At 35.5% G+C, this 27,554-nt stretch overlaps 1 protein-coding gene across 1 annotated transcript; it reads right to left on the reverse strand.

The window, feature by feature from the left end:
* Positions 1-4,153: 4,153 nt before the first annotated feature.
* LOC131654944 (organ-specific protein P4-like) lies at positions 4,154-5,888 on the reverse strand. The gene is made up of 2 exons (XM_058924867.1): positions 5,754-5,888; positions 4,154-4,890 (listed from the first exon to the last, which is right to left on the reverse strand). Exons 1-2 carry the CDS (start codon positions 5,793-5,795, stop codon positions 4,300-4,302), a joined length of 633 nt encoding a protein of 210 aa, XP_058780850.1. The 5' UTR covers positions 5,796-5,888; the 3' UTR covers positions 4,154-4,299.
* Positions 5,889-27,554: the final 21,666 nt, after the last annotated feature.

Consider the following 27,554-nt stretch of genomic DNA (forward strand, 5'->3'; position numbering starts at 1 on the left):
GGCAAGGGTAAAACTATGATAGTCAATGTGACCTCCTTGATTGAGAAGCTCAAAGACATGATCGTTTCGATCAAGTAGACATAAGTGGTTGATTCAAACAAAGTCAAGAACATTAATGCAATAAGCAGTGTCGCAACACTTGATTATTTTAATTTCAAATCCCTTTGTAAAAATAAAATAAACATAATGTATTATAATAATCATTTGATTAAAGAAAGAAGGAATTCTCACTAAGGTGTGACAAAATTAACATAATGATGCAGTACATCTAAATATTTCTACACCATAGAGTCCTATATCATATTATTTAAAACATGTTATATTGTTATTTATTTTTAGTTAGCTTTTGAAGAAAAGAACAAAAAATGTTAGATTTTGAAACGAGTGAACTAATATATTGAGCAAGTAAAGTAGATGTAAAAAAACTGTAATTAAATAGAATTATTTATATTAAACTAATAATAAAAGTTAGAATTTTTCTTTCTAATTTTATCATTACATTTTATGATTATTTAATTAAATATAAATTTAAATAGTTTAGTGAACAAAACTATTTAAAATTCGTACATTTTAGTTGATGAATCTTGTTTTTTTCCTTGGTGATTGGAATTTTTTTTTATTTATTGTCTGCACTTCTTCCAACCATAACCAACTTAGCCTTGTTGTCGCAAATGTACTGAACTCACTCCAAAACAAATTTTGCTGACCCTATGTTTTTGAAGTTTAATGAACACAAATTTTTGGAGAAATTAAGTTGCCACCCTCTAAATTATACTTAACACCCCCAAAATAAGTAAGTGTTTAATTTTTATTACACTGTTTTAATTCTAGACCATATAAATGATGGTGCATTCTAAACCACACAAATGTATCGGTGCAATCAGGACCCTCTAAAAGTAGCTGCAAAATCTCAACCGTTTAAAAAACCGAAAATTACAACATATCGAAAATTTAGTTAATTTCAAATTTTCAGTATACCGGACATTTCAAATTAACTAAATCTCCGGTATGTTGTATCAGAAATTTCAAATTAACTGAATTTTCGATATTTTGTACCGGAAATTTTAAGGTGCATACCAAAAAATTTACTTGAGAAATTCTTTGTTTCTCACAATTTTTTTCAACAAGAATAAAATTGGATTAAATAAAAATAGAGGATGGCAAATGTAAAATAGGAGATGGCAAGTAGATTTCTCAAACTTTTGGTGTAAAGAGATTTTACACAGCCATTTAATAAGAAAGAAAACACTAATCTATTAAATCACTTAAATCATTTTAAATTATTAGTATAATTTGACAAGATGGATGTTATCAACTTAATATAAATTTAAGATTATCATGAAAATTCTAACCTCATGTCATTTTGGTATTAAAAATTTAAAATATCATTTAATTTTAAAGCTATTTCAAATAATATTTTATAAAAATAATTTTTGAAATAATTTAAAAAAAAAAATCTAATTTTGACTATGTTTTGATATTTAATTATATATATTTATGTTATACAATTTCCAAATTAATCTTTTTATTAAAAAAACAAATATAAAAAAAATATATAATATTTTAAATAACAGTTTTATAAAATCTATTTTTAATAATGCCAAAAAAATTTATTTTTTAAAATTGAAACAAACATATATACTTAACATTAAAAACCTAAAAAATAAGCTCACAGGAGAGTTTCTTTGAAGTGAGCATGTGATCGAGGCAAAGCGCACAATAGTAACAGCGCTTGATCTTCATCATCGATCTTCATCATCGATCTTCATCATCGATCTTCACATCAATATTTTCAAGATCAAGAATCAGCTTGTTGAACATATCCAACTGCTCAGCTAACACTTTGTCTTCAATCATCTTGAATGAATACAAAGTTTGCTTCAGGTAGAGTCGATTTACCAGTGATTTGGTCATGTACAAACTTTCAAGTTTCATCCATAACCCTGATGTCGTCGTCTCCTTTGGTACCTGCCTGAGAACCTTATCACCAAGGCTCAACAAAATTGTGTTGTATGCTTTCTCGATCATAGTCTATTGTGAATTGTCTTCAATCAAAATTTTCGTGAGCTGATGCATAGAATTTTATTTGCCACCCCACATATTATATCTGGTACCCTTCAATTTTTTTATTTCGAAAATGCTCCTGATACTATTTACTTTTAAAAAATTATATTTATCAATTTTTTTTAGCTATTTGTGTTGGGTGAAAATCAAAATTTTTGGTACGAACATTACACGTATATTGGAAATTGTTTGAGTTTGGAAAATTTCCGGTTACAATTTATCAGAAATTCCAAAATTTCTGGGTCGATTTACCGAAAATCCAAAATTTTCTAAGCGATTACAAAATATTTGGAAAAATACCAAAAATTTTCAAAATTTCCGGGACGATACCTACTACTGTAAATATCACATATATTGACTTATGTGAGCTTATTTAATAATATAAGTTATGTTAGACTATTTCTTTAGAAAAATTTGCAAAAACAACCGATGACATTCTTCATAATGTATTTTCAATTTATTTTTATAAAATTTTCAAAATAATTAAATTTTATTTTTATATTTTAATTCAAAATAAAATATATAATATAATAATAAAAATAATAAAATTATTCATATTTATTTAAATAAGTTAGTCAAGGTTATTTTTATGGCGTGAGACCTATTTTATTTTAAGTTAATAGTCTTATAAAAAAATAAACATTTTCATTTTTAAAAGAACATGTAAAGGGTGGATCATATTCCATATGTTAGTTAGTATGATATATTCTCATTCTCAGCGACGACGAGTGGTAGATTATAGTATAAGTTGAATTAATATTTTTTTAAAGTCTTATCTAACCCCCTCCACATCCCGTCAAACAAATTAATTCAATCTAGATTTTGTTTAAAGTCTTATCTAACATAAAATAATTTGAATTAATATTTTTTTATATTTATATGTAAAAGAATCATTATTCGATTAATTTTATATATATATATATATATATATATATATATATATATATATATATATATATATATATATATATATATATATATATATATATATATATATATATAAAAACATATAAAATATTTTCATTATGCAATATTTTAATATAATTAATTATATTGACGAGTACATATAAGTGGAATGATTTTAGTCTTTTTCTTAGACTACGATATGAATTACATGTAAACATGTTTCTTTTGTATCATTAAATATGTGACATGTAATTAGATGTTGATATTTATCATTAAAAGATAATAATGTAATGCATATATACATTATTTTAAAATCAGACCGGCCATCAAATCAGTAAAAGTATTAGGTCATTAATTTATTGGTCGAATCACTGGATTACTAGTCGAAATGCATGACTAAACCGAATTAAATTAGATAATTTGGTCGAATAGACAGGTCGTTATAACAAAACAGTATAAAACTTGTCGAACCAGATGATTCAGTCTCTACAAAATATAACTGGCACTTAAATTTTATTGAAAATATCGTATCATAAATAAATTCACTAGTTCATAATTTAAATTCAAATTTAAACCATAGGTATCACACATAACAAAATAATACAGAATTACAAAGTATATTTGCAAACAAAGTTTAATTGCAACATAATTTAATAAATAATTTATAATAAAATAACTCCATTCTCAACTAAATTTAATTTCAAGAAAAGAAAAGTTGTTGGGATCTCCATCTTCAATATCAAAACCATCTGCAACAAAATCAACCACATCTGTAACATCTTTATTTTTATTTTTTATTTTTTATTTTAATTTTTCATTAAAATAATCAAAATGACGTCGTTTTGATTTTTCAAAATAAAAAATAAAAAATAAAGATACACTCAAACCGCCGGTTCAAGAAAACCATCGATTTTATTTTATTTTATCAGTTTATACTGATTTTGACCGGTTCACACCGATTCAACGACATATTCGATTTAACAATTGAACTAGACTGATTATCTGACCAGTTTCCGATTTGACCGGCCTGTCCGTTCCCGTTTTAGAAACATTGCATATACACTTAAGGTAATAGTAAGTTTAATCTTCAACAATAATGTTTTTTTATAATATATTATTGTTATCAGGTAAACAAGAATAAAGTTTGGTAAACAGGTGGAAGTTCCACTAGCAATCTCTTAACTTGACAAGAATACAACAATTATTGAAAAAGCTTAAATACATAAAATACATCACACATACTTACTAATCATTAAACATGCATGAAGCAGCAACATCTTATTTAAATATACTCCATCATAGGTAGATTGAAGTTGCTTTCTATTACATTTATGCATCATATTTAGTAAGACTTGGTCTTGGCTCAAAATCCTCTTTGAATTCAGCATGAATGTCATTGTTTCCATAAGCTGAAATATTTGGTCTTGGTTCAAAATCTTCTACAGCTTTTTCCTTTTCCTTATTGCCTATATCATTGTTTCCATAAGAAGAAATATTTGGTCTTGGTTCAAAATCTTGGTCAACATTATTCTTTTTACTATCTTCAATACCATTGTCTCCATATGCTGAAATATTGGGCCTAGGTTCAAAATCTTCTTCTCCTTTCTTCTTTTCTTCAGCATCAATGCTCTTGTCTCCATATGCTGAAACATTGGGCCTTGGTTCGAAATCTTCTACCCCTATCTTCTTTTCTTCAACATCAACGTCTTCGTCTTCATATGCTGAAATATTTGGTCTTGGTTCGAAATCTTTAACTGTGTTCTTCTTTTCCTTATCATCAAATGATTGCTTCAAAGTCTTCAAATTATTTTTGTTGTTTGCGTCAAGAAGTCCTTGAATTTCTTCTGGCATGTTTTGCTCTTTCATTACCAGCTTCCAATATTCTCCTACATCTTTTCTTGATTCCACAACTGCTACGATCTTTATTTGAAAGCCAAGGAAAACCCATAAGTTAGAAAAATACTAAAAAATTATCAAGACAGTTGATAAATTATATTATTATTATTAATATAATTTTTTTTAACTTTTTTTTTATAAAAAATTATTAATTTATAAATATCAAATTTTATTAGTATTAGTAAAAAATTAAATAAATATTATTATTAGAGATTGATATCTAGACAATAGTTTCCATTTATTTACCCAAACTAACATATATTTATTGAGTTACTCTACTCACCCAATTATTTATCTCTTTTTATATTATTTTAATTATTTATTTTCTTTTAATATTTTATAAAGAATTTGTGTAATATTGATAAAGCGACAAATAAATAAAAAACCAATATTTTTGTCAAATACAAAAAAAAACAAAACAAAAACAACTGAGAGATTAAAATTAAACAAACATTTTAAGTAGCAGTTTCTGAGGATTGCTATTTATACACTAGAATTCTACATCCAATGTTTACACCAGTTTAAATACAACATACTCATCTACTCATTTGTATTGAAAAAGGTTAAAAAATAATTATAAAACATAATAAAAAATTAAATTGTATGAATATACGGTGTAAATGTCAGTTTTTATGTAAGAGTAGCATTCCTCATATAATTATAATGAGTATGATAAACTATATAGAAGATTAAAAGTTCTTATAAAAAATAGAATATTAAAAAATTATTCGAGGTGGAGTGAAAATACGTCAAGAAAACATGAACAGGCAAGTAATTGCGCAATTATGTTTAATATCATAGATAACTAGTAATATTTTTGTTTATTTTAATAAAAACAAGGACTGTGCTTGACCAAAAAAAAAGAACAACGTAAGGACTGTGCATACCAAGAGAAGAAAGAGAGGCAATAAAGCAAGAGCAGGTCTCATCTTTGAGAATCAAACTATGATTTTAGTTTTTAGATGAATGATTTCTATTACTACTTGATCACTTATTTATAGCTAGAAATGAGATAACACGTGATCGACCACGTGCTTCTGTTATTTATAAATTCTTGGAAATTGTTGAAGCTGCTTTTTTGTGTATTGATAGAAACTATGGTATAATCAAAATCGACTTAACCGAGTGGTTTGATAATTGGAATCTTAATCTGTCTTTTGAATTTAAAAATCGGCATGCATAAGAAAAGGAATTTAAATTGAAAAATTAAACAAGAATTGGAAATTTGGAGGTTTAAACTGTTGTGTATAATGCAAGTTAAGTAATCCTAATCCAAGTTCAAGTTAATTAGAATTTGTTTGTTATTTAGTATACAAGTTAGTATATAAGTTAGTTGTATATAAAAAGATATATTATAAAATAGTTTTTATTCATTCAATAATATTAATTCTTAATTTTTTATTCTCTCTCTTTTTCTCTTCACTAAAAGTCTCTCACGCACTAACAAATTGGTATATAGAGCTTCTGGTTCGTGCTCTTGATCGTGTTTCTAGGGAACATGAATCAATCAGCGTAAAGAAGAATGATACTAATGGCATTCCAAATTCTCTCCCAATTCTTGACGGCAAAAATTGGAATTGATGGAGCCAACAGACGAAGTCCTTGTTCGGTTTTCATGAAACCATAGAAGTGGTCGAAAACGACGTTCCCGAGCTAGCTCAGGATGCAACTGATGTGCAGAAAAATACACACAAGGAGACGAAGAAGAAAGATTGCAAGGCTACATATTGCATTTAATCGGCGGTAGATTCGGCGAATTTCGACAAGATCTCTCAAGTTGAATCGGCGAATGAGGCATGGGATATTCTTTTCAAGTACTATGAAGGAGGTGGAAAAGTCAAAGTTGTTAAATTGGGAGAAGATGAAAAGATTACAGGCTATGTGTCAAAGGTTCAAAATCTCGTCAATCTCATGAAGGGTTGTGGTGAAACCTGTTGAAAGAGTATTGTGGTGTACTTTTCGTTTATATCGTATCCACAGGGATTATTGCGATATTACCGCCGTTCTATAGCCTATTTTGTCTTGAGTTAATGTTACTTTAAGTTTGGGTTTGCAGAAGATCATTCACACTTTTAGTAGCAAAGAGTAAAGTAATGAAAGTTCTAAGTTAAAGAAAATGTATCAAGATTCGATTTCATCGACCTAAATTTGTATGTTTCCTTATAAATATACGTATTTGAACTCGGTAACGATCAATATAATTACGTATCGACGCCTATATCGTCCGTGTCCGCAACGATATAGTTAGATTTACCGTATTGTTTAACCGACGATTTCTCCACCGTTTAAACAATACAAATAACGTTTTAAAACCGATACTAAGTAAACATCAAACGTTAAATCCATGTCTGCAACTTATAGTTTGATAAATGATAGAGTTAGGTCTAGATACAAACATTGATGTCTCAAACATTTATACCATAGAAAAGCTTTAATAAACAAACTAAACCATTTATATTGATCATCACATGTTCATACACAATATATTCACAAGAAATACATACAAAAAGCTAGGAAGATTACATCTTATCTTGATACAAAAGAGATTTAGCTATCCATGAGAATGGTAGCTTGCTCAAGAAGTAAAGGATGAAGATCAACAAGCATCAAAGGCGATTAATCGACGATCAAGGCTTCGAATCTTCAACTCTTAGTTTGCTACAGTGTTTTGTGCTCTTGGTTCTCTCTCAAAATATCTCTCTATATTGTTCAAAGTGATCTGGCCCCTAATCAAATAAACAAAGTTTCGCAGACCGCGCTTAGTGCGGTGTAGCCCGCTAAGCGCGCCATCAAAAATTGCTAAACCGCCCAACCGCGCTAAGCGGGCTCCAGACCTCGCTTAGCGCGGAACTCTCTGCCAGAACTTCCTTCTTTTCTTCAAAACCGCGCTTAGCGGGCTCAACCTCGCTTAGCGCGCTACCTCTTTTCAGCAATCTTTGGCTTTGGTCTTGGAACATCTTCAAAGTCCTTTTTCCATGGTCCAAGCTTCCAATTATCTATAAAAACTACAAAATCCAACATAGATTGCAAAGATAAGAACTATTCAACAATAATATAAATATAAGAATAAATATATACCAAATGATAATAAAATACTACTATTAACCACAAAAAGACTTGAAAGTTACCAAAAATTACCTAAGATATTTACACAAATTGATAACTAACAACTCTCCCCAACTTAAACCTTTGTTTGTCCTCAAACAAGAACAAATATAAAAACAACAACAAACAAAACCAAGAGAGCACAAGCTAAGACAAGAACAAATGGGTGGTTCAAATTCCATAAGCACACAAGTAACATCTCACCCTTGCTAAAATAATACCATGATTGAGATACTAATACTAAATACACCTTTGATGTAAACAGTTCCTAAAACAAAATAAGTTCAAAATTGAATCACAACCAACACACTTCTCTAGTAAGAGACAAAATTGAGGACCTAACACTCACACAACAATGCCGCCAACATCCAGAATCAATTATGCATTTATCTACACAATATTTATATAAAAAGCGTAAAAGCAAGAATCACAAAGACTTTAGGGTTGAAACTTGGCTTGGTTAACAAGGAAGTGTCATTTCTCAAGGCAATTGAAACGAAAGGGTCAATTCCTAAGAGAGCATTCAAATCACGATTATATCCACACATTCTTATCAACCGATCACACAATTTTATTGCTCAAGAGTTCATCACTTTAATATAAAAGACACTAGCTATATACAAAGCTCTTTTTTTTTCTTTTTCTTTTTCTTTTTCTCTTTATTTCTCTTTTTTTTTCTTTTTCTCTCTTGAGCAATCACTTATTTTCTTCTCCCCACCAATACACCAAGATAATTTTTTTATTCTCCCCAACTTGAATATTACCACCACATAATCACGAATGCTCCCTATTCTAAGGCGAAAAGGAATCAATCCTAACCATGTTTCATGGTGTTTTTCAAGGTTAAAAGAAAGTCATCAAGATTCAAATCAAAAATCGGCAATTATAAGGCATGACATGATACCGATTGAATCTTGGCAAAACGGCTCAAAGTGGTTAGCAGATACTCACACACTCACCGGGTAGGTTATATTTGGAAGAGAAGTTATACTCGAAATGCGAAACAAAATGCTTTGATCACTTTCATGCTTTACACAATTAAAATAAAAACGCAAGATTAAACATAATAAACACGAGTTAAACGCACATTGTTGGTAATCACAAAATAATATATATATGTACAATGGAAAGGCTCCTCACACTAGTTTTAGAACTAAAATGATTCAATATTGAACTATATTTGTTAAAGAAAATATGACATCTAATTTGTACAATTACAAGCATCTAATTCATGGTATATTAAAGAAACGATAAAAATGTACCTTGCACGTACTAATTTCACATTATATCATCACCGCCCCAATTGGATGTAAAACTTGCTCCCTCAAGGAAACACTTTCACAAGGACAACAAAAATTAAAAAAAACACAATTGCATATGTTCATAGAAATAAAAGCAATTAAACTAAAAACTTAATAATTTAAAACAAACACCAAAAGGTGTCACAATATCCAAAAAGGCATAGCAATGCCTAAGGTTCAAAATACCTCATCCTATAAAAGGATGGAACAAAACATAACAAAGCTAATGTCAAAATAAAAAAAACTAGCACTAAACATAAAATATAAAACTACTCATCCTCATCCTGATTTTCTTCCACATTTTCATCCTCGCCACCTTCCTCCTCCTCAGGAAATGGACTGACCTCAGGCCAATCAGCATAATCCACCAAGTCTTGGCGAGAACTCCACGGATGAGCCACATGGGGCTCCATCATCTGCAACCTCAGCTGAGACATAGAATCATGCAAAAATATGAATGCTCTCTGATGCGCCATATGAAATGCCAAGTTCTCCTCTCTATCAGGATCACTACGACGGCGAGCAGGGCGAGCAGCAGCAACAGGAACAGCAGTCAACCTGGATAAACAATAACGCTCAATAAAAGTATCATCAATAAAAGTGTCAATAGACACAAGACCCTCAGAAGGAATCTGCACTCTTGCTTTCTTGCACAGATTCATGATCAAACCAGGAAAAATCAGCTTGCAGGGAGCACGATCACCATGCCGAGTTCCACTCAAAGCAACCCTCTTCAGCTCATTCGCAATAATGCGAGTAATATCAATCGGCTCATGCTCAATCATACGAGCAACCAAAGCAGCAGACTCAGCAGGCAAAGAGGAAGTGTGACTCCTATCTGAAATGATTAAAGAAAGGGCAACACAAAACCAACATGTTAACATAAAAATAACAAAAATAAATAGCTATAGTCAGAATCAAAGCAATAGAACACTCCCCCTGCATCAAACAAAAACAGGCAGAAGAGGGAATTTTTCTGAAATCCCCAGACCGCGCTAAGCGCGCCTACCGCGCTAAGCGGGCTCTGCGATTTGCAGAAAAATTCCCTGCGAACCAGGGTTGCAACCAAACATTTCCAGCACCCAAATCCTATTCTAAACATGTACAAGGCACTGGAAATCAGACTATATCACTAAGTTTTCAACACACAAAACCCTAACCACATCATTTTTATTCCTAATCTCAATCTAAACCTTAATATATATAATGCAAGCATAAGAGAAAAGAAATAATAAGAAGAAGATGAAGACATTACCTTGGTGATGATGAAGATGAAGAAAGAGCAAAAAAAGAGAAAACAAGCTTAGGAGAGCAAAAATGGGGAAAATGAGGCACAAAGACCTCAAACCCTATTTTTTTCATTCAGAAAACGCGCTGGGCCGGGTCAGAAACAAAGGCCCAACATTTCAATTTTTTTTTCTTTTTCTGAAAACCCACCCGCGCTAAGCGGGGTCTGAAGCGCGCTAAGCGCGCAACTCTCTGGAACTAAGGGTTCCAAAATTTCAAAAGCGCGCTAAGCGGGCTAGAGCGCGCTAAGCGCCCTTGACAGAACACAGAAAAATTTTTCTTCTACCAGCAAGTGTAACTTTACCGGTAGGCTGATTTTGGCTAGACCAGAACGCAAAAAACATAAACGGTAAAAAACACATAAAACAAGCTGAATATTTACAAATTGGGGTGCCTCCCAATAAGCGCTTTGTTTAACGTCGGTCAGCTCGACGGTCAAAGGCAATCAAGGATCACCAAACGATAAAACACAAGTTTCACGATTAAAATCGCTTCCTCGATAAACCTTCAACCTCTGACCATTAACTACCCATTCTTGCTTTGATTTTTGGTCCTCTATCACAATAGCCCCATGGCTTCTAACCTCTTTGACTAAAAACGGTCCGGACCATTTAGACTTCAACTTTCCCAGAAAAAGTCTTAACCGGGAATTGAAGAGTAAAACTAATTGCCCTACCTTAAAGTCCTTAATTCTAATCTTACTATCATGATAGAATTTGGTCTTTTCCTTGTAAATCGAATTAGACTTATAGGCATGCAATCTCATCTCTTCCAACTCATTTAATTGGATTTTTCTTCTCTCTCCACACAACTTGTGGTCAAAATTCAAAAGCTTCAAGGCCCAATATGCCTTATGCTCTAGTTCTATGGGAAGGTGACAACTTTTACCATACACCATTTGGAATGGTGTAAGACCGATCGGTGCTTTGAAAGCGGTCCGATATGCCCACAAGGTTTCATCAAGCTTCATTGACCAATCCTTCCTAGAGCTAGACACAGTTTTCTCAAGAATTCTCTTAATTTCTCTATTGGTCCTCTCAACTTTCCCATTAGTTTGTGGATGATATGGAGTAGCCACCTTGTGCTTTACTCCATATTGCTCCAACACTTTCTCAAGCGGGGCATTACAAAAATGAGATCCCCCATCACTAATTAAAACTCTTGGTGAGCCAAACCGCGAAAATATATTTTTCTTCAGAAATTTGATCACGGTCTTACCATCCGCTTTGGGTGAAGCAATTGCTTCCACCCACTTAGACACATAATCCACAGCTACCAAGATGTATTCATTTGACATAGAGGAAGGGAATGGTCCAACAAAGTCAATACCCCAACAATCAAATACTTCTACTTCTAAAATACTTTGGAGGGGCATTTCCTCTCTTTTCCCAATTCCACCAGTTCTTTGACAACTGTCGCATGAGGCAACATGGTGGTAAGCATCTTTGAACAAAGTAGGCCACCAAAATCCCGATTGAAGGACTTTTGTGGCCGTACGCAAACTATTAAAATGACCACCGTACGGCGAATTGTGGCAAAGCCTGTTGAATGCAGTATAGGGCAAGCAACAAAAAAGATTTGGAAATATTGATCCGGGATTTATCGTCCTCAGAGATGGAGAGATGCCATTCAACAGTTTCTATGGTTTCGAGCTCGGGTTTGAATGAACAAAAGTATAAAAACGGAAAAGTAAATATGAACAGAAAAGAATTCATTCTTCGGAAAGATAAGAGTTATCAAACTTTGTATATAATCTACTTATCACAAACTTAAACTTATCGACCAGTTATACTCAACCTACCGTACTTGTCTATGTTATCACGTATCTCTCACATAAGTGTCCATCTCTGGAGCACCTACGAGATTAACTCACAACCAAGGTTATCTCTAACGCAAAGTTGCGAGAACATCCGTATTCTCACGCCGGCGATCTCTCGCGCGCCGCTCAAACACGAAAGCATTAAGTACAGATACAAACAGTGATTGATAGCTCTAAATCTATCTCTAGAGTTCAGAAACTAACAGATAATCATCCTAGATAAGGATTCAAGAAGTTTATCTCTAAAGCAACCCAAATCCCGAGCACAGAGCAAAAATCTAAGACAACAATCAACACAGATTTATAAAGCAAGATTTATATAATGCCATGATCAAAAAATATACATGAGTTCAAATTAAAATCATATACAAAACCCAACTATAAGAGAAAACACAAAGAGGAAGAGAAATGAACCGAAAATCTCCCAGTTTTTCAGCTCCGATCGATGATCAATCCACCCCCGATCATCCAAATGCAACCTCCGAAGATGTTTTCTAAGCCAATTCTACTCTAAGAATGAAGTTGATGGTGTTGGGACTCAAAAGTACCCAAACCATGACCTAAAAATGTGATTTTTGCCCCTTTTAACAAGTCTGAAAATCCGCAGGTCCGCTTAGCGGAACAGAGTCCGCTTAGCGGAGTCTGCTAAAAACCAGATTTTGTTTTCGCCATAACTCGAGAACCGTAACTCCGAATTGCGCCCGGTTCGAAGCGTTGGAAAGCTTATTCAATGCTCTATATAATAATGAATGAATGGAGACCAAATTGATGATTTTGATCATCCTTATTTTGAGTCTTTGGAAGTCCGCTTGATGGTGGCTAAGCGGGCTTGCACTAAAACTGCGAAATCGAAGCCGTGCCTTTGACACTTTATTCCTCAAGGCTCCAATAAGCATGAATACCTATAAAAATAAAGGAAAAACTATCAAATGGTATAAAAGTATATGAAAATACAACCATTCACAAAGTATACGTATTTATACACAAAACGGGGAATTATTCAAACGGTATTGACAAAAGTATCGATAAGTGCCACTATTTACATACACAAAATAAGTAAATTTTGGCATTTATCAATGCCACAAAATGCTTTTAGTTTCCTCATCCGCGACACATCTTCTCAAAAGATTGTCATTGCTCAACTTAAACAAGTGAGGCTCATCCCAAACATAAAAATTGGCATCGTTTAAAAACTTTTTTCTTTGATTCCAAGTTAGATCCTCCGGTATCCAGCCAGATGCTTTGTGATTAGCCATATCTGCGAACCAGGGTCTAACTTCTTGTACCATGTACAGTTTTTCATCAGGGAATTCTTCCCTCACTTCTTTTTCATTGTTTGTCACCTCGGTATTCACTAACCGAGATAAATGATCCGCAATCAAATTTTCTTTACCTTTCTTATCCTTCACTTCAAGATCAAATTCTTGAAGCAAAAGAATCCACCGAATAAGCCTCTGTTTTGAATCAGGCTTGGTGAGAAGATATTTGATTGCGGCATGATCAGTATAACACACCACTTTAGAACCAATGAGGTAAGAACGAAACTTTTCCAATGCAAAAACAATTGCGAGCAATTCTTTTTCGGTAGTGGCATAGTTTACCTGTGCCTCATTTAAAACTTTGCTCGCATAATGTATAGCATGGAAATGTTTGTTTTTCCTTTGGCCTAAGACCGCACCAACCGCATAGTCACTAGCATCGCACATGAGTTCAAACTCAAGCGACCAATTAGGAGCGACAATTATGGGTGTGGTGGTCAAATTTTCTTTGAGTTCTAGGAAAGCTTTTAGACATGATTCATCAAAATTAAATTCCATACCTTTGTTGAGCAAATTACTCAAAGGCTTTGCGACCTTGGAGAAATCCTTGATGAATCTTCTATAAAACCCAGCATGTCCCAAGAAGCTCCTTATGCCTTTCACATTCACCGGAGGGGGAAGCTTTTCAATAACTTCAATTTTTGCTGGATCGACCTCAAGCCCCTTTGAAGATACCTTGTGGCCAAGAACAATCCCATCCGTTACCATGAAAGTGCACTTCTCCCAGTTGAGAACCAAATTTGTTTCAATACATCTTTCCATCATCACATCAAGATTTTTCAAGCACAAGTCAAATGACGACCCGTACACAGAAAAATCATCCATGAACACCTCGATGCTTTTCTCGATCAAATCTGAGAAGATAGCTTGCATGCACCTTTGAAATGTTGCGGGAGCATTACATAGTCCAAATGGCATTCTTCGGTATGCAAAAACACCAAAAGGACATGTTGTAGCAACCTGCCTAAAATTTTAACTTAGAGAGTCGCCACCTATTCTGAAGGGCGAATAGGAAACCCTACGCAGTATAGAGATCAGGGTAAGATACTATATTCGGGTCGAGGGAAGGTGTTAGGCACCCTCAACCCTTTCCTATTGGCTTTGAATCTAAGGATAAAGGTTTATGGCTAAGGAAGTGAATAGGGGGAAAATTGAGATTTTAGGGAAGGGGACTCGCCTTGTTGCCAAGTGCCTACGTATCTCCTTATGGAGAATCAGAGTCAACGTAGTTCGGGGCACAGGGTTGTACGCCTTTGAATTAGTATGAGGTTGTTTGAAGGCTTTTTGAATGGCCTATCGTAGTTTTGGAAGTTGCAAGGCATTTTGAATTGCCTAGGATAAAAATCCGGAGTTTGATTTGTTGTTTTAAGGTTTTGGGCGTACAACCCTGATTTTAATTTGTTACCATTAGTCGCGATAATCAATAGGTTTGATTACCATGGCTAACGGACTAAAGGGAGGATTGCTAACCACTATAATCGATAGATTCAATTATCGCGAATAGCAAATGTGTATTTTAATTATTTAATTTTATCGTTATCCCTCATAATTGATAGATTCACTTACAAATAATAACGAATTGGATAGAGGAAAATGCTAATCATCGTAACCAATAGCTTTGGTTAAAACCATTTAGCAAAAATGAGTTTATTTGAATTATATTTGATTAGAGAATTAAATAATTAATTGATTATTACCCACCACGATCAATTGATTTAATCGAAGCGAATAATAAATTAATTCGTAATACTTTGGCCAAATGGCCAGTGGGATTGAGCAAACCCTAACGCATTCGTCCACTTCTAGGGTTTTTGTGTTTTTTATAATTAGAGGTTAAATTAATTAAATCGAGATAATTAAATAATTGGGAAAATAATCAGGAGAGCAATTCTAAATTCTAATTATAGCCTAATCCTAATTTAATTTTACTATTAATTTAATCTTAAACCAAATTACATATATTAGAAAAATATTGAGTTTAATTACATAATATATAAAAAGAATGATGAAACCTGGGCGTATTATCCCATGCGGTTGCCCTTGGATGTCCACGGTGTGCTTGCAATCTTGTGGCCGTTGGATTTGAGCAGTGTTGAGATCCTGAAGGTGGCTGCGTGAAAGTCCATTGTAGGCATGCACTGGCTGTGTGTACTGGATCTGGAAACAAACCTTACCAAAGAAAATCAGAAAAATATATGTGGGATGCTGGGATCGAACCCAGGTCCCTTGGATTCCCAGTTCTTTCCAAAGCCAAGTGCGCTGCGCCTATCTCATGTTAATGTAACGAATCCAAAACATCATATACAAAAATAACATGACTAAAAACTCAAAAAAAGAATAAGACACGGGGACGTGTCCTTCTTCCTCGCGAATCAACAGTGGTACGGCGGCAACAGCTTATCTCCATGGCCATTAATCTGCAAGCTTCAAACTCCATATACAAACACTATAAATCACGAATAAAAGCCCAGATTGATTATATAAAACACCCCGAATCCGTTAAACCCTTGAATTCAAACTAAAATTGACTCTAAACAATTTCCCTAAAATCAAGAACATAAACCTTAACTATGGTGATTTGTTCAAATCACAACAAGAATTGAATTAAATGTACAGAAACGGTCTTATCATCAATCTAAACATAATTACGTAATTGAAACCTGTTCATGATGCCTCCACAAGCGTAATCGGGCATAAGGCAAAAAGCCCAACCGTGAGCAAGCGTGGGGTTCCGCCGGATTGCTGCGGAATGGTGTTGTGATGGTGTCTTCGCGGTGGTTGCTCGCGTGGTGGCGTCGGTGGAGGAGAGTTACGTGAGGCTGACATCGCGTTTTCGCCGTGTGGTTGGGAGACGAAGCCATGGTGGTGTTGATGGCCATTGGTCTTCATCTGTAGAACAAAAGAGAAGAGAAAAAAACTAGCAAGAAGAAACAGAGCAATCAAATTGTTGCATATGGTTTTGTCCACAACACACACACCAATGTTACAGATTTTTCTTTAGTTATTGTATTGTTATAACAAACTTCCAATAGAATTGGTACGTCAACAAGAGGCAGGTAGTATCTACATGGGTTAGAATTGGTCAAAGGGATCTCGCTGTTTTTTTCGGTCCCCCCTACTCCTAATGTCAAAATAATCCTTTTATATTGTTCAAGTTAGGTTTTTTTTATACCTAATGGGCCTATTGCCCAATTAGCTTAAGATATATATATATATATATATATATATAAATAACCAAAAATAATAAAAATCCCAAAAATTAATACTAACAATACTCCATAACCATAATTAACAATAATAGAAAATAATCACATCAAATATTAAAATTAATAATTAGACAATACTAATTAATAATAATAGTTAAAAATGATCAAATCAGATATTGAAATAGTCCGACAAAAAATCACAAGCTATATGATTAATTGTGAAACGGACTAAAAAATCTCGAAGACAGCACAGATGGGTCAGGTGACTAGGCTCCAGCACTTTCTAACTTTAACCCTCATTTTAACCCAGGATATTCTGTAAGAACGCAGGTTTGACAATAGGGATGTCAAACTCCATGATTCTTAATTTTGATCCTTGATGAATTAAAAGACACAAATTGACCGGGCAAATTTTGGGGTATGACAGCTGCCCCTGTTCAATCTTCTTAAACCTAAAGAGTCAGATAGGCACGTCTGCCTATCGTGATCTAAAGGTGGAAGATGATTGGACACTGAAATGCCCTGAAATTTGCATGCGTCGGGAATAAATTCCATGAGAGATGGGCTTACAGATGTCAGGTAGATACCATTTTCTCAAGATGTGAAGCAGATGCTTTCGAAAGGAACCACTTGCTTTGGTTTTAGTGCGGCCTAATAAGGCAACCTGAATTTTATGCAATGGTATGATGCATGCGATGCATGATGCAGTGCGCTTCTCAAAATAAATGAGAGCCATGTATGTATATGCGTACTGTATGAATGAGGTTTGTTAGTTGAATGATGCATGATTGTCAGTTAAAGTATGTTAGTAGCTCTGAAAAGAGAGATAACACATTTGATTGTTATTGATGATGTTTTGGAGAATATCACTGCCGAGGGACTAACGTGGTAAACCCAATTGAGAAATTGTTTGAAAAATCTTGTATGCCTGGAAAAGCTCCTAGAAAGGATGGAATACGTCTTGAAGAAGACTTCCTGGAAAGGTTCCTGAAAAGGAGTAGCGAGGACCTTCTGTTGGTTGTGTAAATTGGCTTGCTATGGTCAGCAAGCTTCCGCAGTTTGTGAACCCCCACTTACTATAGTTCTAGTAAGTTTCTGTAGTTTGTGAACCCCCACTTACTATAGTTCTAGTAAGTTTCCGTAGTTTGTGAACCCCCACTTACTATAGTTCTAGTAAGTTTCTGTAGTTTGTGAACCCCCCACTTACTATAGTTCTAGTAAGTTTTCGTAGTTTGTGGACCCCAATAGGATTGCTTGCTATAGTTCTAGCAAGTTCACCTGCACCGACAGGGTTATCTGCGAATCTCATCGCAGAATTTACCTGTACCACCAATAGGGTTATTCACGAGTGTTATCGTGAAATTTACCTATATTATCAGGGTTATCTACGAATGCTATCGCAGAATTTACCTGTACCACCAATAGGGTTATTCACGAGCGTCGTCGCGAAATTTACCTATATTATCAGGGTTATCTACGAATGCTATCGCAGAATTTACCTGTACCACCAATAGGGTTATTCACGAGCGTCGTCGCGAAATTTACCTATATTATCAGGGTTATCTACGAATGCTATCGCAGAATTTACCTGTACCCCCAATAGGGTTATTCACGAGCGTCGTCGCGAAATTTACCTATATTATCAGGGTTATCTACGAATGCTATCGCAGAATTTACCTGTACCCCCAATAGGGTTATTCACGAGTGTCGTCGCGAAATTTACCTATATTATCAGGGTTATCTACGGATGCTATCGCAGAATTTACCTGTACCACCAATAGGGTTATTCACGAGTGTCGTCGCGAAATTTACCTATATTATCAGGGTTATCTACGAATGCTATCGCAGAATTTACCTGTACCACCAATAGGGTTATTCACGAGTGTCGTCGCGAAATTTACCTATATTATCAGGGTTATCTACGGATGCTATCGCAGAATTTACCTGTACCACCAATAGGGTTATTCACGAGTGTCGTCGCGAAATTTACCTATATTATCAGGGTTATCTACGAATGCTATCGCAGAATTTACCTGTACCACCAATAGGGTTATTCACGAGTGTCGTCGCGAAATTTACCTATGTAGAATTTGGATCATTTGCCCTGGTTTGGACAAATTTCACCTGCACCGAAGGAATTACCTGCCATGGTTCTGACAGGCGTACCTGCATAAGAGTAATCATTTGCTATAGTTCTAGCAAACTTACCTGCATGAAAAAGATTCACCTGTTTGGAGACTCACGACTCGAGGGTCGGAGGAAATACACCTTTCACAACACGAGGGTTGGAGACTAGGCTTTTGTAGTGTGATCTGAATTTTGATGTAATAGTCAGACGGGGACTGGCTACCATGCGAGAAATGGACTTTGCAAGGATTTGCCAGGACGAGGACTGAACTTTGAAATGGTTTGGATTGCCAATAAAAATTGGGCTTTTTATGTATATGCTAATGCTCATGCGTATGTATGCATGTTAATGATGATGCAATCCCGAGATTTTATCTCCTTAAACCCATTGAGCTTGTTTACTCCATGCTTGCACCTATACCCTGACTATGCTTATGCTGGCTTTGTAATGTTTATGTACGCTTATGCATATGCGCATGTTTGGTTGACGTAATGAGTGGAACGAAGTAATGTCTTCTGTAAGACTACCTGAAAAGGTATGGTGTAAGGTATCAACCAGTTTATGTAATGCATGATTTGTATGTATTTGCATGATGCTCCAATGATAGGTTGTTGATAACCAAAGCGTATATAGTTTGCTGGAATTGCGGGTTTGTTTGATAAGATGGGGTGTGATGCTAGCGCGATTTCCCAATACCTGTTTTGTTTGAGCTTGGAAGATCGTAGTTAGAAGAAAGATTTGTTTGATGTTGTAAAGTGCGAGAACGCCTTTTTCCCTTTTGTTATGTGTCTTGCCCCAGTTTGAAAAAAAATTTTTTTAGAAATACTCCACGCCTTTAACCTTTGGAGGTTCTCCACACCTTTAACCTTTAGAGGTTCTCCACATCTTTAACCTTTGAATTGTTTGCCTTATGAATTTGATATCCAGTGTCCCAATGTTTAGTGGAAAAGATGCCTATGATCTCCAAGTTATGGGGGAAGTGCCCAAAGAAATAACCTTGTCATATGCTTCGATGTTTAGATTGAAGGGTGTTCCCCTGGTCTCCAGGTCATGGAAGGTTATCCATAGTGTTCTATCCTTTGAATTTGAATTCTTCCCATGTCTGACATGCCCCTGTTTGAGATTGCTTTGAGATGTGCCCCAAGTCGATTGAACCTTAGGAAGACTGCCCCTAGTTAATAGGATGTTCGATTGTATGCCCCTGTGCTCCTTGAAATTTTTGCCCCTGTTTAGGAGAACCCCCTAGATGTGGTTCCCCCGACTCCAGGGTCTTTATTAGAAATGATCACCTTTGATTAACCCATTTCGAGATTTCCTCGATGCTAAGTGTATACTCGTAGATGGTGTTGTACTTTTTGAGAAGTAGTTCCAATGGAATGCGTATGCCAGTTTTGAAATCGAAGTCCGTTATGAATTAGGACTGGATGGTTTTGAAAAGAATGCTTGAAGAAGCATAGTGATTAGAAGTAGTTTTAACAAACATAGGAGTCAGTATAACAAATTCTGCTTAATATGCTTTCATGGTTAACCTTGCCTCAATTAGGACTTTTAAATGTTGTAACTTGGCCTGGTTCATGTTTTAAGAAACAATGGATATAAGGCTCAAAATTTTATTTATCCCACCCCTTTCTCCTTGATGTTCTCCAGATCCTAAAAATTCTACTAATCCAATGGATGTGCTTTGTTTGCGAGAGAATCGTTTCAGTTTCGATGTTGAGCAGAAGCCTTAGTAGAGATCCAAGCATTGATGAAAATATTGTGAAGATCCAAGCATGGATGCGAGGCTTTGATGATTTAGCAGTCACCAGATTATCCATTGTATTTAGCCTTTGTTTTTATCCCTTATTTTTGCATGAACCAATTCTTTTGAATTTGATCCATCGGGATGCCCTAAATTTTGCCTAAGTCGTTTTTTTTATTCATGGAATTTTTTGACTTAGCGGGCGCTTTTCTCCTTTTTCTTTTGAATACTCCTTTTGAGATTGATCCTTGGATATTGAATGTTGTGACTGCTATGTTGATTTTGATTTGCAAGCTTCGCCTCTGATACTTCCTCGATCATGAATGATGTAATGAGGAAGAAGATTGTTGTAAATGTTATCTCCATTACTTCCTCATTCTTAGATGAATGCGAGGAAGAAGATGTGCTCGAACCTTTGTTTTGCTCCTTGCTTGAATCCCTGCTTGGATTGACTGACTCTCTTGACAACCAAAATACACCATTGAATTAATTGACATCTACCCTGCCCCTGGTTGAAATCAAGGTTTATTTGGAAAGTAGAAACAAGCTCCAACTCCTGGCTCGAGGGGGTAACGAGGGATTAACATCCTTATATCTCCACTGTTTAGGAATCGAAACAATGCCTGTACATCCTCGGCTCGGTCTTACCTTGAAAGCATATGTTTAGCGAGACTTAGTTATTTGTAATCGTCATTCTCCCTCAGGTTTGTTAATACTCTTAGATTTGAAATTGAAAATAGAATAGAAGCGTACGAGTGGAAAGTCGCAGTAATGCAAGAGCGGAGAGAAAGAATTGATTTCAAAACATGCATGATTATTGTATTGAATTACTATTCGAAAAGTACAACGTTTTACATCAAATAGTGTTTTGTGATCGTAGGTAATACAACTAGAAAGATACACCTATTAATCCTAAGGGCAATCTCCTTTGTGAATCCGTCGACTTTGTTTTACTCCTTAGTTCGTGGACTTGTAGAAGTAGAAGGTGACCTCGAATTCCCCTTGGGCACGTCAAACCTATCGGGAACAAATTGCTTGTTAGCGGTGGGTTTTCGTCATATAGGAACTTCATGAGTTTCCTTTGACCGAAACTCTTTTGCTTTTTTTTTTTAGGATAGTATCACACCATTGCAACCTTCGAAGTTTGTAGATTGATAGAGAGAACGCCTATGACTCTTTTGCCCCTTGGTGCGGAGTTAACATATGTCGGCTTCCCTCCATCGTAGTTAGCATCTTTGTTCAGGGTCTTGCCCCAGTTGGACAAATCCTTGCCCCCAGGTTATCGTAGAGCGTCCTTGAAAGTTTGATATGTTCTAAGATGGACCCCTTTATGATTAGATACATCTTGAGTGTATCTATGAGGGAACTCTTTGTTGAACTAATCTTTGCTCGATGAAAACCTTTATTGTATTTGTAATCTTGTTATGACAAGGAATGGACACGTGGTTGGCATAGCGGAAGACATTCTCTTTTTTTTTTAGTAAGACCAAGATCTTTTATTCTCCTTTCTCCATAGTTTTTTTTATTTTTTTTTTGGAGTTTCGGGAAACCGGCTAGCACGGTTGGTATGGATGCGGGCGAAGATAGAAATGCAAATGCGAATGTATGAGTGCATGAAAATGCAAATGCACGCGTAAGCGATAGACTCCTTATATTATAACTCCATGTATGCAATGCAGACGTGTAACATATGATCCTAGGGATGGCCTTAGAGGCGACATTAGACCCTCTTGGAATCTTTGCAGGATAAATGTTATGACACGCTAAAGGAAATCCCTTGGATTCGAGAGTATGCAGAAGATAGCGGCTAGTGACCGTTCAAGCCAGTCACTAAATCTCGTGGCCATCGAGAAGCCAATCGACGTGTACCAATGAATTTGTCCCTCGTGGGAAGGTTCTCTATGCGGAACACAACCTATCTAAGGACGATATGGACGAAGAGAAATCCCTACAGGCTAGGGATGTAATGTGTAAATGGAGATCCAAACCCTACAAGTTAGAGGGTGCGCGGGAATAAGCATGGAGTGACCGTTCAGGACAGTCACTAGATTTCATAGCCATCGAGAGGCCAATCGAACGCATGCTAGTGAAGTTGTCCTTCAGGGAAGGACGCGTCATTGTGAAGACACATGGATGTAACAGAAAATCCCTATATGCTAGGGAGTACGTAGTAGTAAGCACGGGGTGACCGTTCGAGACAGTCACTAGATCGCATGGCTATCGAGAGGCCAATTGACGTGCGTTAACGGAAATGTCCTTCGTGGGAAGGACGCGTAGTTGTAAGAATACAAGGATATAAAAGTAAAATCCCTACAGGCTAAGGGATGCATAGATGGTGATGTCATTCGTGGGAAAGACATGATCTTTAGAAATTAGAGTCCCTACAGGCTAGGGACCACGTGGGGATACCTGCAAAATCGAAACACATGGATATTCGAAGTATATAAATTGCAAACATATGAAGAGAACAGCAGCACAAAAGTCCTAGGTTCATAGGTTCGACGTAGCGGCTCTAGGGAGCCTACCCTTTTTTTTGGGAGTGTTCTAGAAGGTCTCATGGGGTCGTTCGTAGCCTCCGAGACTTTTTCGTCTCTTCGGATTTTGGAACAACTCATTTTATCCATGAGGTTCGAATTTTTGGGGTAGGTTCCCGGAGAGATCAGCTAAGTATCCAGTCCAGCCCTCCACAAAGTCAAGCTTCGTTTCGGACCTTTCCAAATACCTAACCCACTCCGAGTGGAGTTATCAGTGAGACTCGTAAGGCGATTCATGTCCCCTTTTGATCTCAAAGTTAACTCCCACACTTAGGTTTAACAACGATTTATATAAATCCCAGAAAATGCAATAGAAATAAAAATATCCACTTAAATAAATATTTAATTCAATTGCAGTAATGAAATTGCAGAGGAAAATAAATAAAATTTAAATATTTACTAACCTCGAAATCCGGCTGCTTATGATTTTAAAAAAAATGCAATACACAACGAAGATTTAAATAAACAGACATTATTTAAATAACGAATATTTATTTTAAATGATATAAATAGATGAAATTATAGATAAATAAAATAAATTAAAATTAAAATTTTTTTTATATGTATTTTTTTAAAAAAGATAAACCTTCCCCAAACCCTAAAAAATGGCAGGTTTGCCAAACCCTAAAATGCGCCAAACCTAAACCCTGCCAAAACCTATAGGAGCATAGTAATTCACCGTTATAGTTATCCCCAGCAGAGTCGCCAGCTGTAGCAACCTGCCTAAAATTTTAACTTAGAGAGTCGCCACCTATTCTGAAGGGCGAATAGGAAACCCTACGCAGTATAGAGATCAGGGTAAGATACTATATTCGGGTCGAGGGAAGGTGTTAGGCACCCTCAACCCTTTCCTATTGGCTTTGAATCTAAGGATAAAGGTTTATGGCTAAGGAAGTGAATAGGGGGAAAATTGAGATTTTAGGGAAGGGGACTCGCCTTGTTGCCAAGTGCCTACGTATCTCCTTATGGAGAATCAGAGTCAACGTAGTTCGGGGCACAGGGTTGTACGCCTTTGAATTAGTATGAGGTTGTTTGAAGGCTTTTTGAATGGCCTATCGTAGTTTTGGAAGTTGCAAGGCATTTTGAATTGCCTAGGATAAAAATCCGGAGTTTGATTTGTTGTTTTAAGGTTTTGGGCGTACAACCCTGATTTTAATTTGTTACCATTAGTCGCGATAATCAATAGGTTTGATTACCATGGCTAACGGACTAAAGGGAGGATTGCTAACCACTATAATCGATAGATTCAATTATCGCGAATAGCAAATGTGTATTTTAATTATTTAATTTTATCGTTATCCCTCATAATTGATAGATTCACTTACAAATAATAACGAATTGGATAGAGGAAAATGCTAATCATCGTAACCAATAGCTTTGGTTAAAACCATTTAGCAAAAATGAGTTTATTTGAATTATATTTGATTAGAGAATTAAATAATTAATTGATTATTACCCACCACGATCAATTGATTTAATCGAAGCGAATAATAAATTAATTCGTAATACTTTGGCCAAATGGCCAGTGGGATTGAGCAAACCCTAACGCATTCGTCCACTTCTAGGGTTTTTGTGTTTTTTATAATTAGAGGTTAAATTAATTAAATCGAGATAATTAAATAATTGGGAAAATAATCAGGAGAGCAATTCTAAATTCTAATTATAGCCTAATCCTAATTTAATTTTACTATTAATTTAATCTTAAACCAAATTACATATATTAGAAAAATATTGAGTTTAATTACATAATATATAAAAAGAATGATGAAACCTGGGCGTATTATCCCATGCGGTTGCCCTTGGATGTCCACGGTGTGCTTGCAATCTTGTGGCCGTTGGATTTGAGCAGTGTTGAGATCCTGAAGGTGGCTGCGTGAAAGTCCATTGTAGGCATGCACTGGCTGTGTGTACTGGATCTGGAAACAAACCTTACCAAAGAAAATCAGAAAAATATATGTGGGATGCTGGGATCGAACCCAGGTCCCTTGGATTCCCAGTTCTTTCCAAAGCCAAGTGCGCTGCGCCTATCTCATGTTAATGTAACGAATCCAAAACATCATATACAAAAATAACATGACTAAAAACTCAAAAAAAGAATAAGACACGGGGACGTGTCCTTCTTCCTCGCGAATCAACAGTGGTACGGCGGCAACAGCTTATCTCCATGGCCATTAATCTGCAAGCTTCAAACTCCATATACAAACACTATAAATCACGAATAAAAGCCCAGATTGATTATATAAAACACCCCGAATCCGTTAAACCCTTGAATTCAAACTAAAATTGACTCTAAACAATTTCCCTAAAATCAAGAACATAAACCTTAACTATGGTGATTTGTTCAAATCACAACAAGAATTGAATTAAATGTACAGAAACGGTCTTATCATCAATCTAAACATAATTACGTAATTGAAACCTGTTCATGATGCCTCCACAAGCGTAATCGGGCATAAGGCAAAAAGCCCAACCGTGAGCAAGCGTGGGGTTCCGCCGGATTGCTGCGGAATGGTGTTGTGATGGTGTCTTCGCGGTGGTTGCTCGCGTGGTGGCGTCGGTGGAGGAGAGTTACGTGAGGCTGACATCGCGTTTTCGCCGTGTGGTTGGGAGACGAAGCCATGGTGGTGTTGATGGCCATTGGTCTTCATCTGTAGAACAAAAGAGAAGAGAAAAAAACTAGCAAGAAGAAACAGAGCAATCAAATTGTTGCATATGGTTTTGTCCACAACACACACACCAATGTTACAGATTTTTCTTTAGTTATTGTATTGTTATAACAAACTTCCAATAGAATTGGTACGTCAACAAGAGGCAGGTAGTATCTACATGGGTTAGAATTGGTCAAAGGGATCTCGCTGTTTTTTTCGGTCCCCCCTACTCCTAATGTCAAAATAATCCTTTTATATTGTTCAAGTTAGGTTTTTTTTATACCTAATGGGCCTATTGCCCAATTAGCTTAAGATATATATATATATATATATATATATAAATAACCAAAAATAATAAAAATCCCAAAAATTAATACTAACAATACTCCATAACCATAATTAACAATAATAGAAAATAATCACATCAAATATTAAAATTAATAATTAGACAATACTAATTAATAATAATAGTTAAAAATGATCAAATCAGATATTGAAATAGTCCGACAAAAAATCACAAGCTATATGATTAATTGTGAAACGGACTAAAAAATCTCGAAGACAGCACAGATGGGTCAGGTGACTAGGCTCCAGCACTTTCTAACTTTAACCCTCATTTTAACCCAGGATATTCTGTAAGAACGCAGGTTTGACAATAGGGATGTCAAACTCCATGATTCTTAATTTTGATCCTTGATGAATTAAAAGACACAAATTGACCGGGCAAATTTTGGGGTATGACACATGTAAAGGCAGTTTTCTCGTGGTCCGCCGGATTCACTGATATTTGATTGTATCCTGAATAACCATCCAGGAAACAATAGAAGTTTCTTCCGGCTAACCTCTCTAGCATTTGATCCATAAAAGGTAATGGAAAGTGATCTTTTCTTGTTGCTTGGTTCAACCTCCTATAATCAATACACATACGCCACCCGGTCACCGCTCTCGAAGGAATCAACTCGTTCTTCTCATTTCTCACAACCGTCAATCCACCCTTCTTAGGAACCACATGCACCAAACTCACCCATTCGCTATCGGAGATGGGATAAATCATCCCCGCCTCTAATAACTTCACAACCTCTTTTCTAACAACTTCTTTCATGGTTGGATTTAATCGCCTTTGAGGTTGTGCCACGGGCCGAAAATCATCTTCTAACATAATCTTATGCATACAATAGGCCGGACTAATACCCTTCAAGTCGGATAAAACCCATCCTATTGCTTCTTGATTCTTTGTCAATACCTCCTTCAATCGATGCTCTTCCTTGCTAGACAAACCGTTATTAATGATAACCGGCTTAGTAGAATTGTCACCGAGAAACACGTATTTCAAGTGAGATGGTAACACATTCAACTCCACCTTTTGCTCTTCAACTTTAGGTTCATCCTTCAACTCTTCAATTTGAGTTTCAAATGGATTCATCTCATCACAAGCCTCTAAATTTCTCAAGCAATCTTCAATTTCTTTCTCTTGATGTTTGGTGAGAACTTCAAGAGCTTCCATTAAAGTCTTCTCAAGAGGATTCGACAAGTGCATTTGATTCTCCACTTTCATACACTACGCCAAATTTAATTTTTAACAGCACCCCTACTAAAGCGC

The sequence above is a fragment of the Vicia villosa genome, linkage group LG3, assembly GCF_029867415.1.
Source record: "Vicia villosa cultivar HV-30 ecotype Madison, WI linkage group LG3, Vvil1.0, whole genome shotgun sequence".
NCBI classification, from domain to species: domain Eukaryota; kingdom Viridiplantae; phylum Streptophyta; class Magnoliopsida; order Fabales; family Fabaceae; genus Vicia; species Vicia villosa.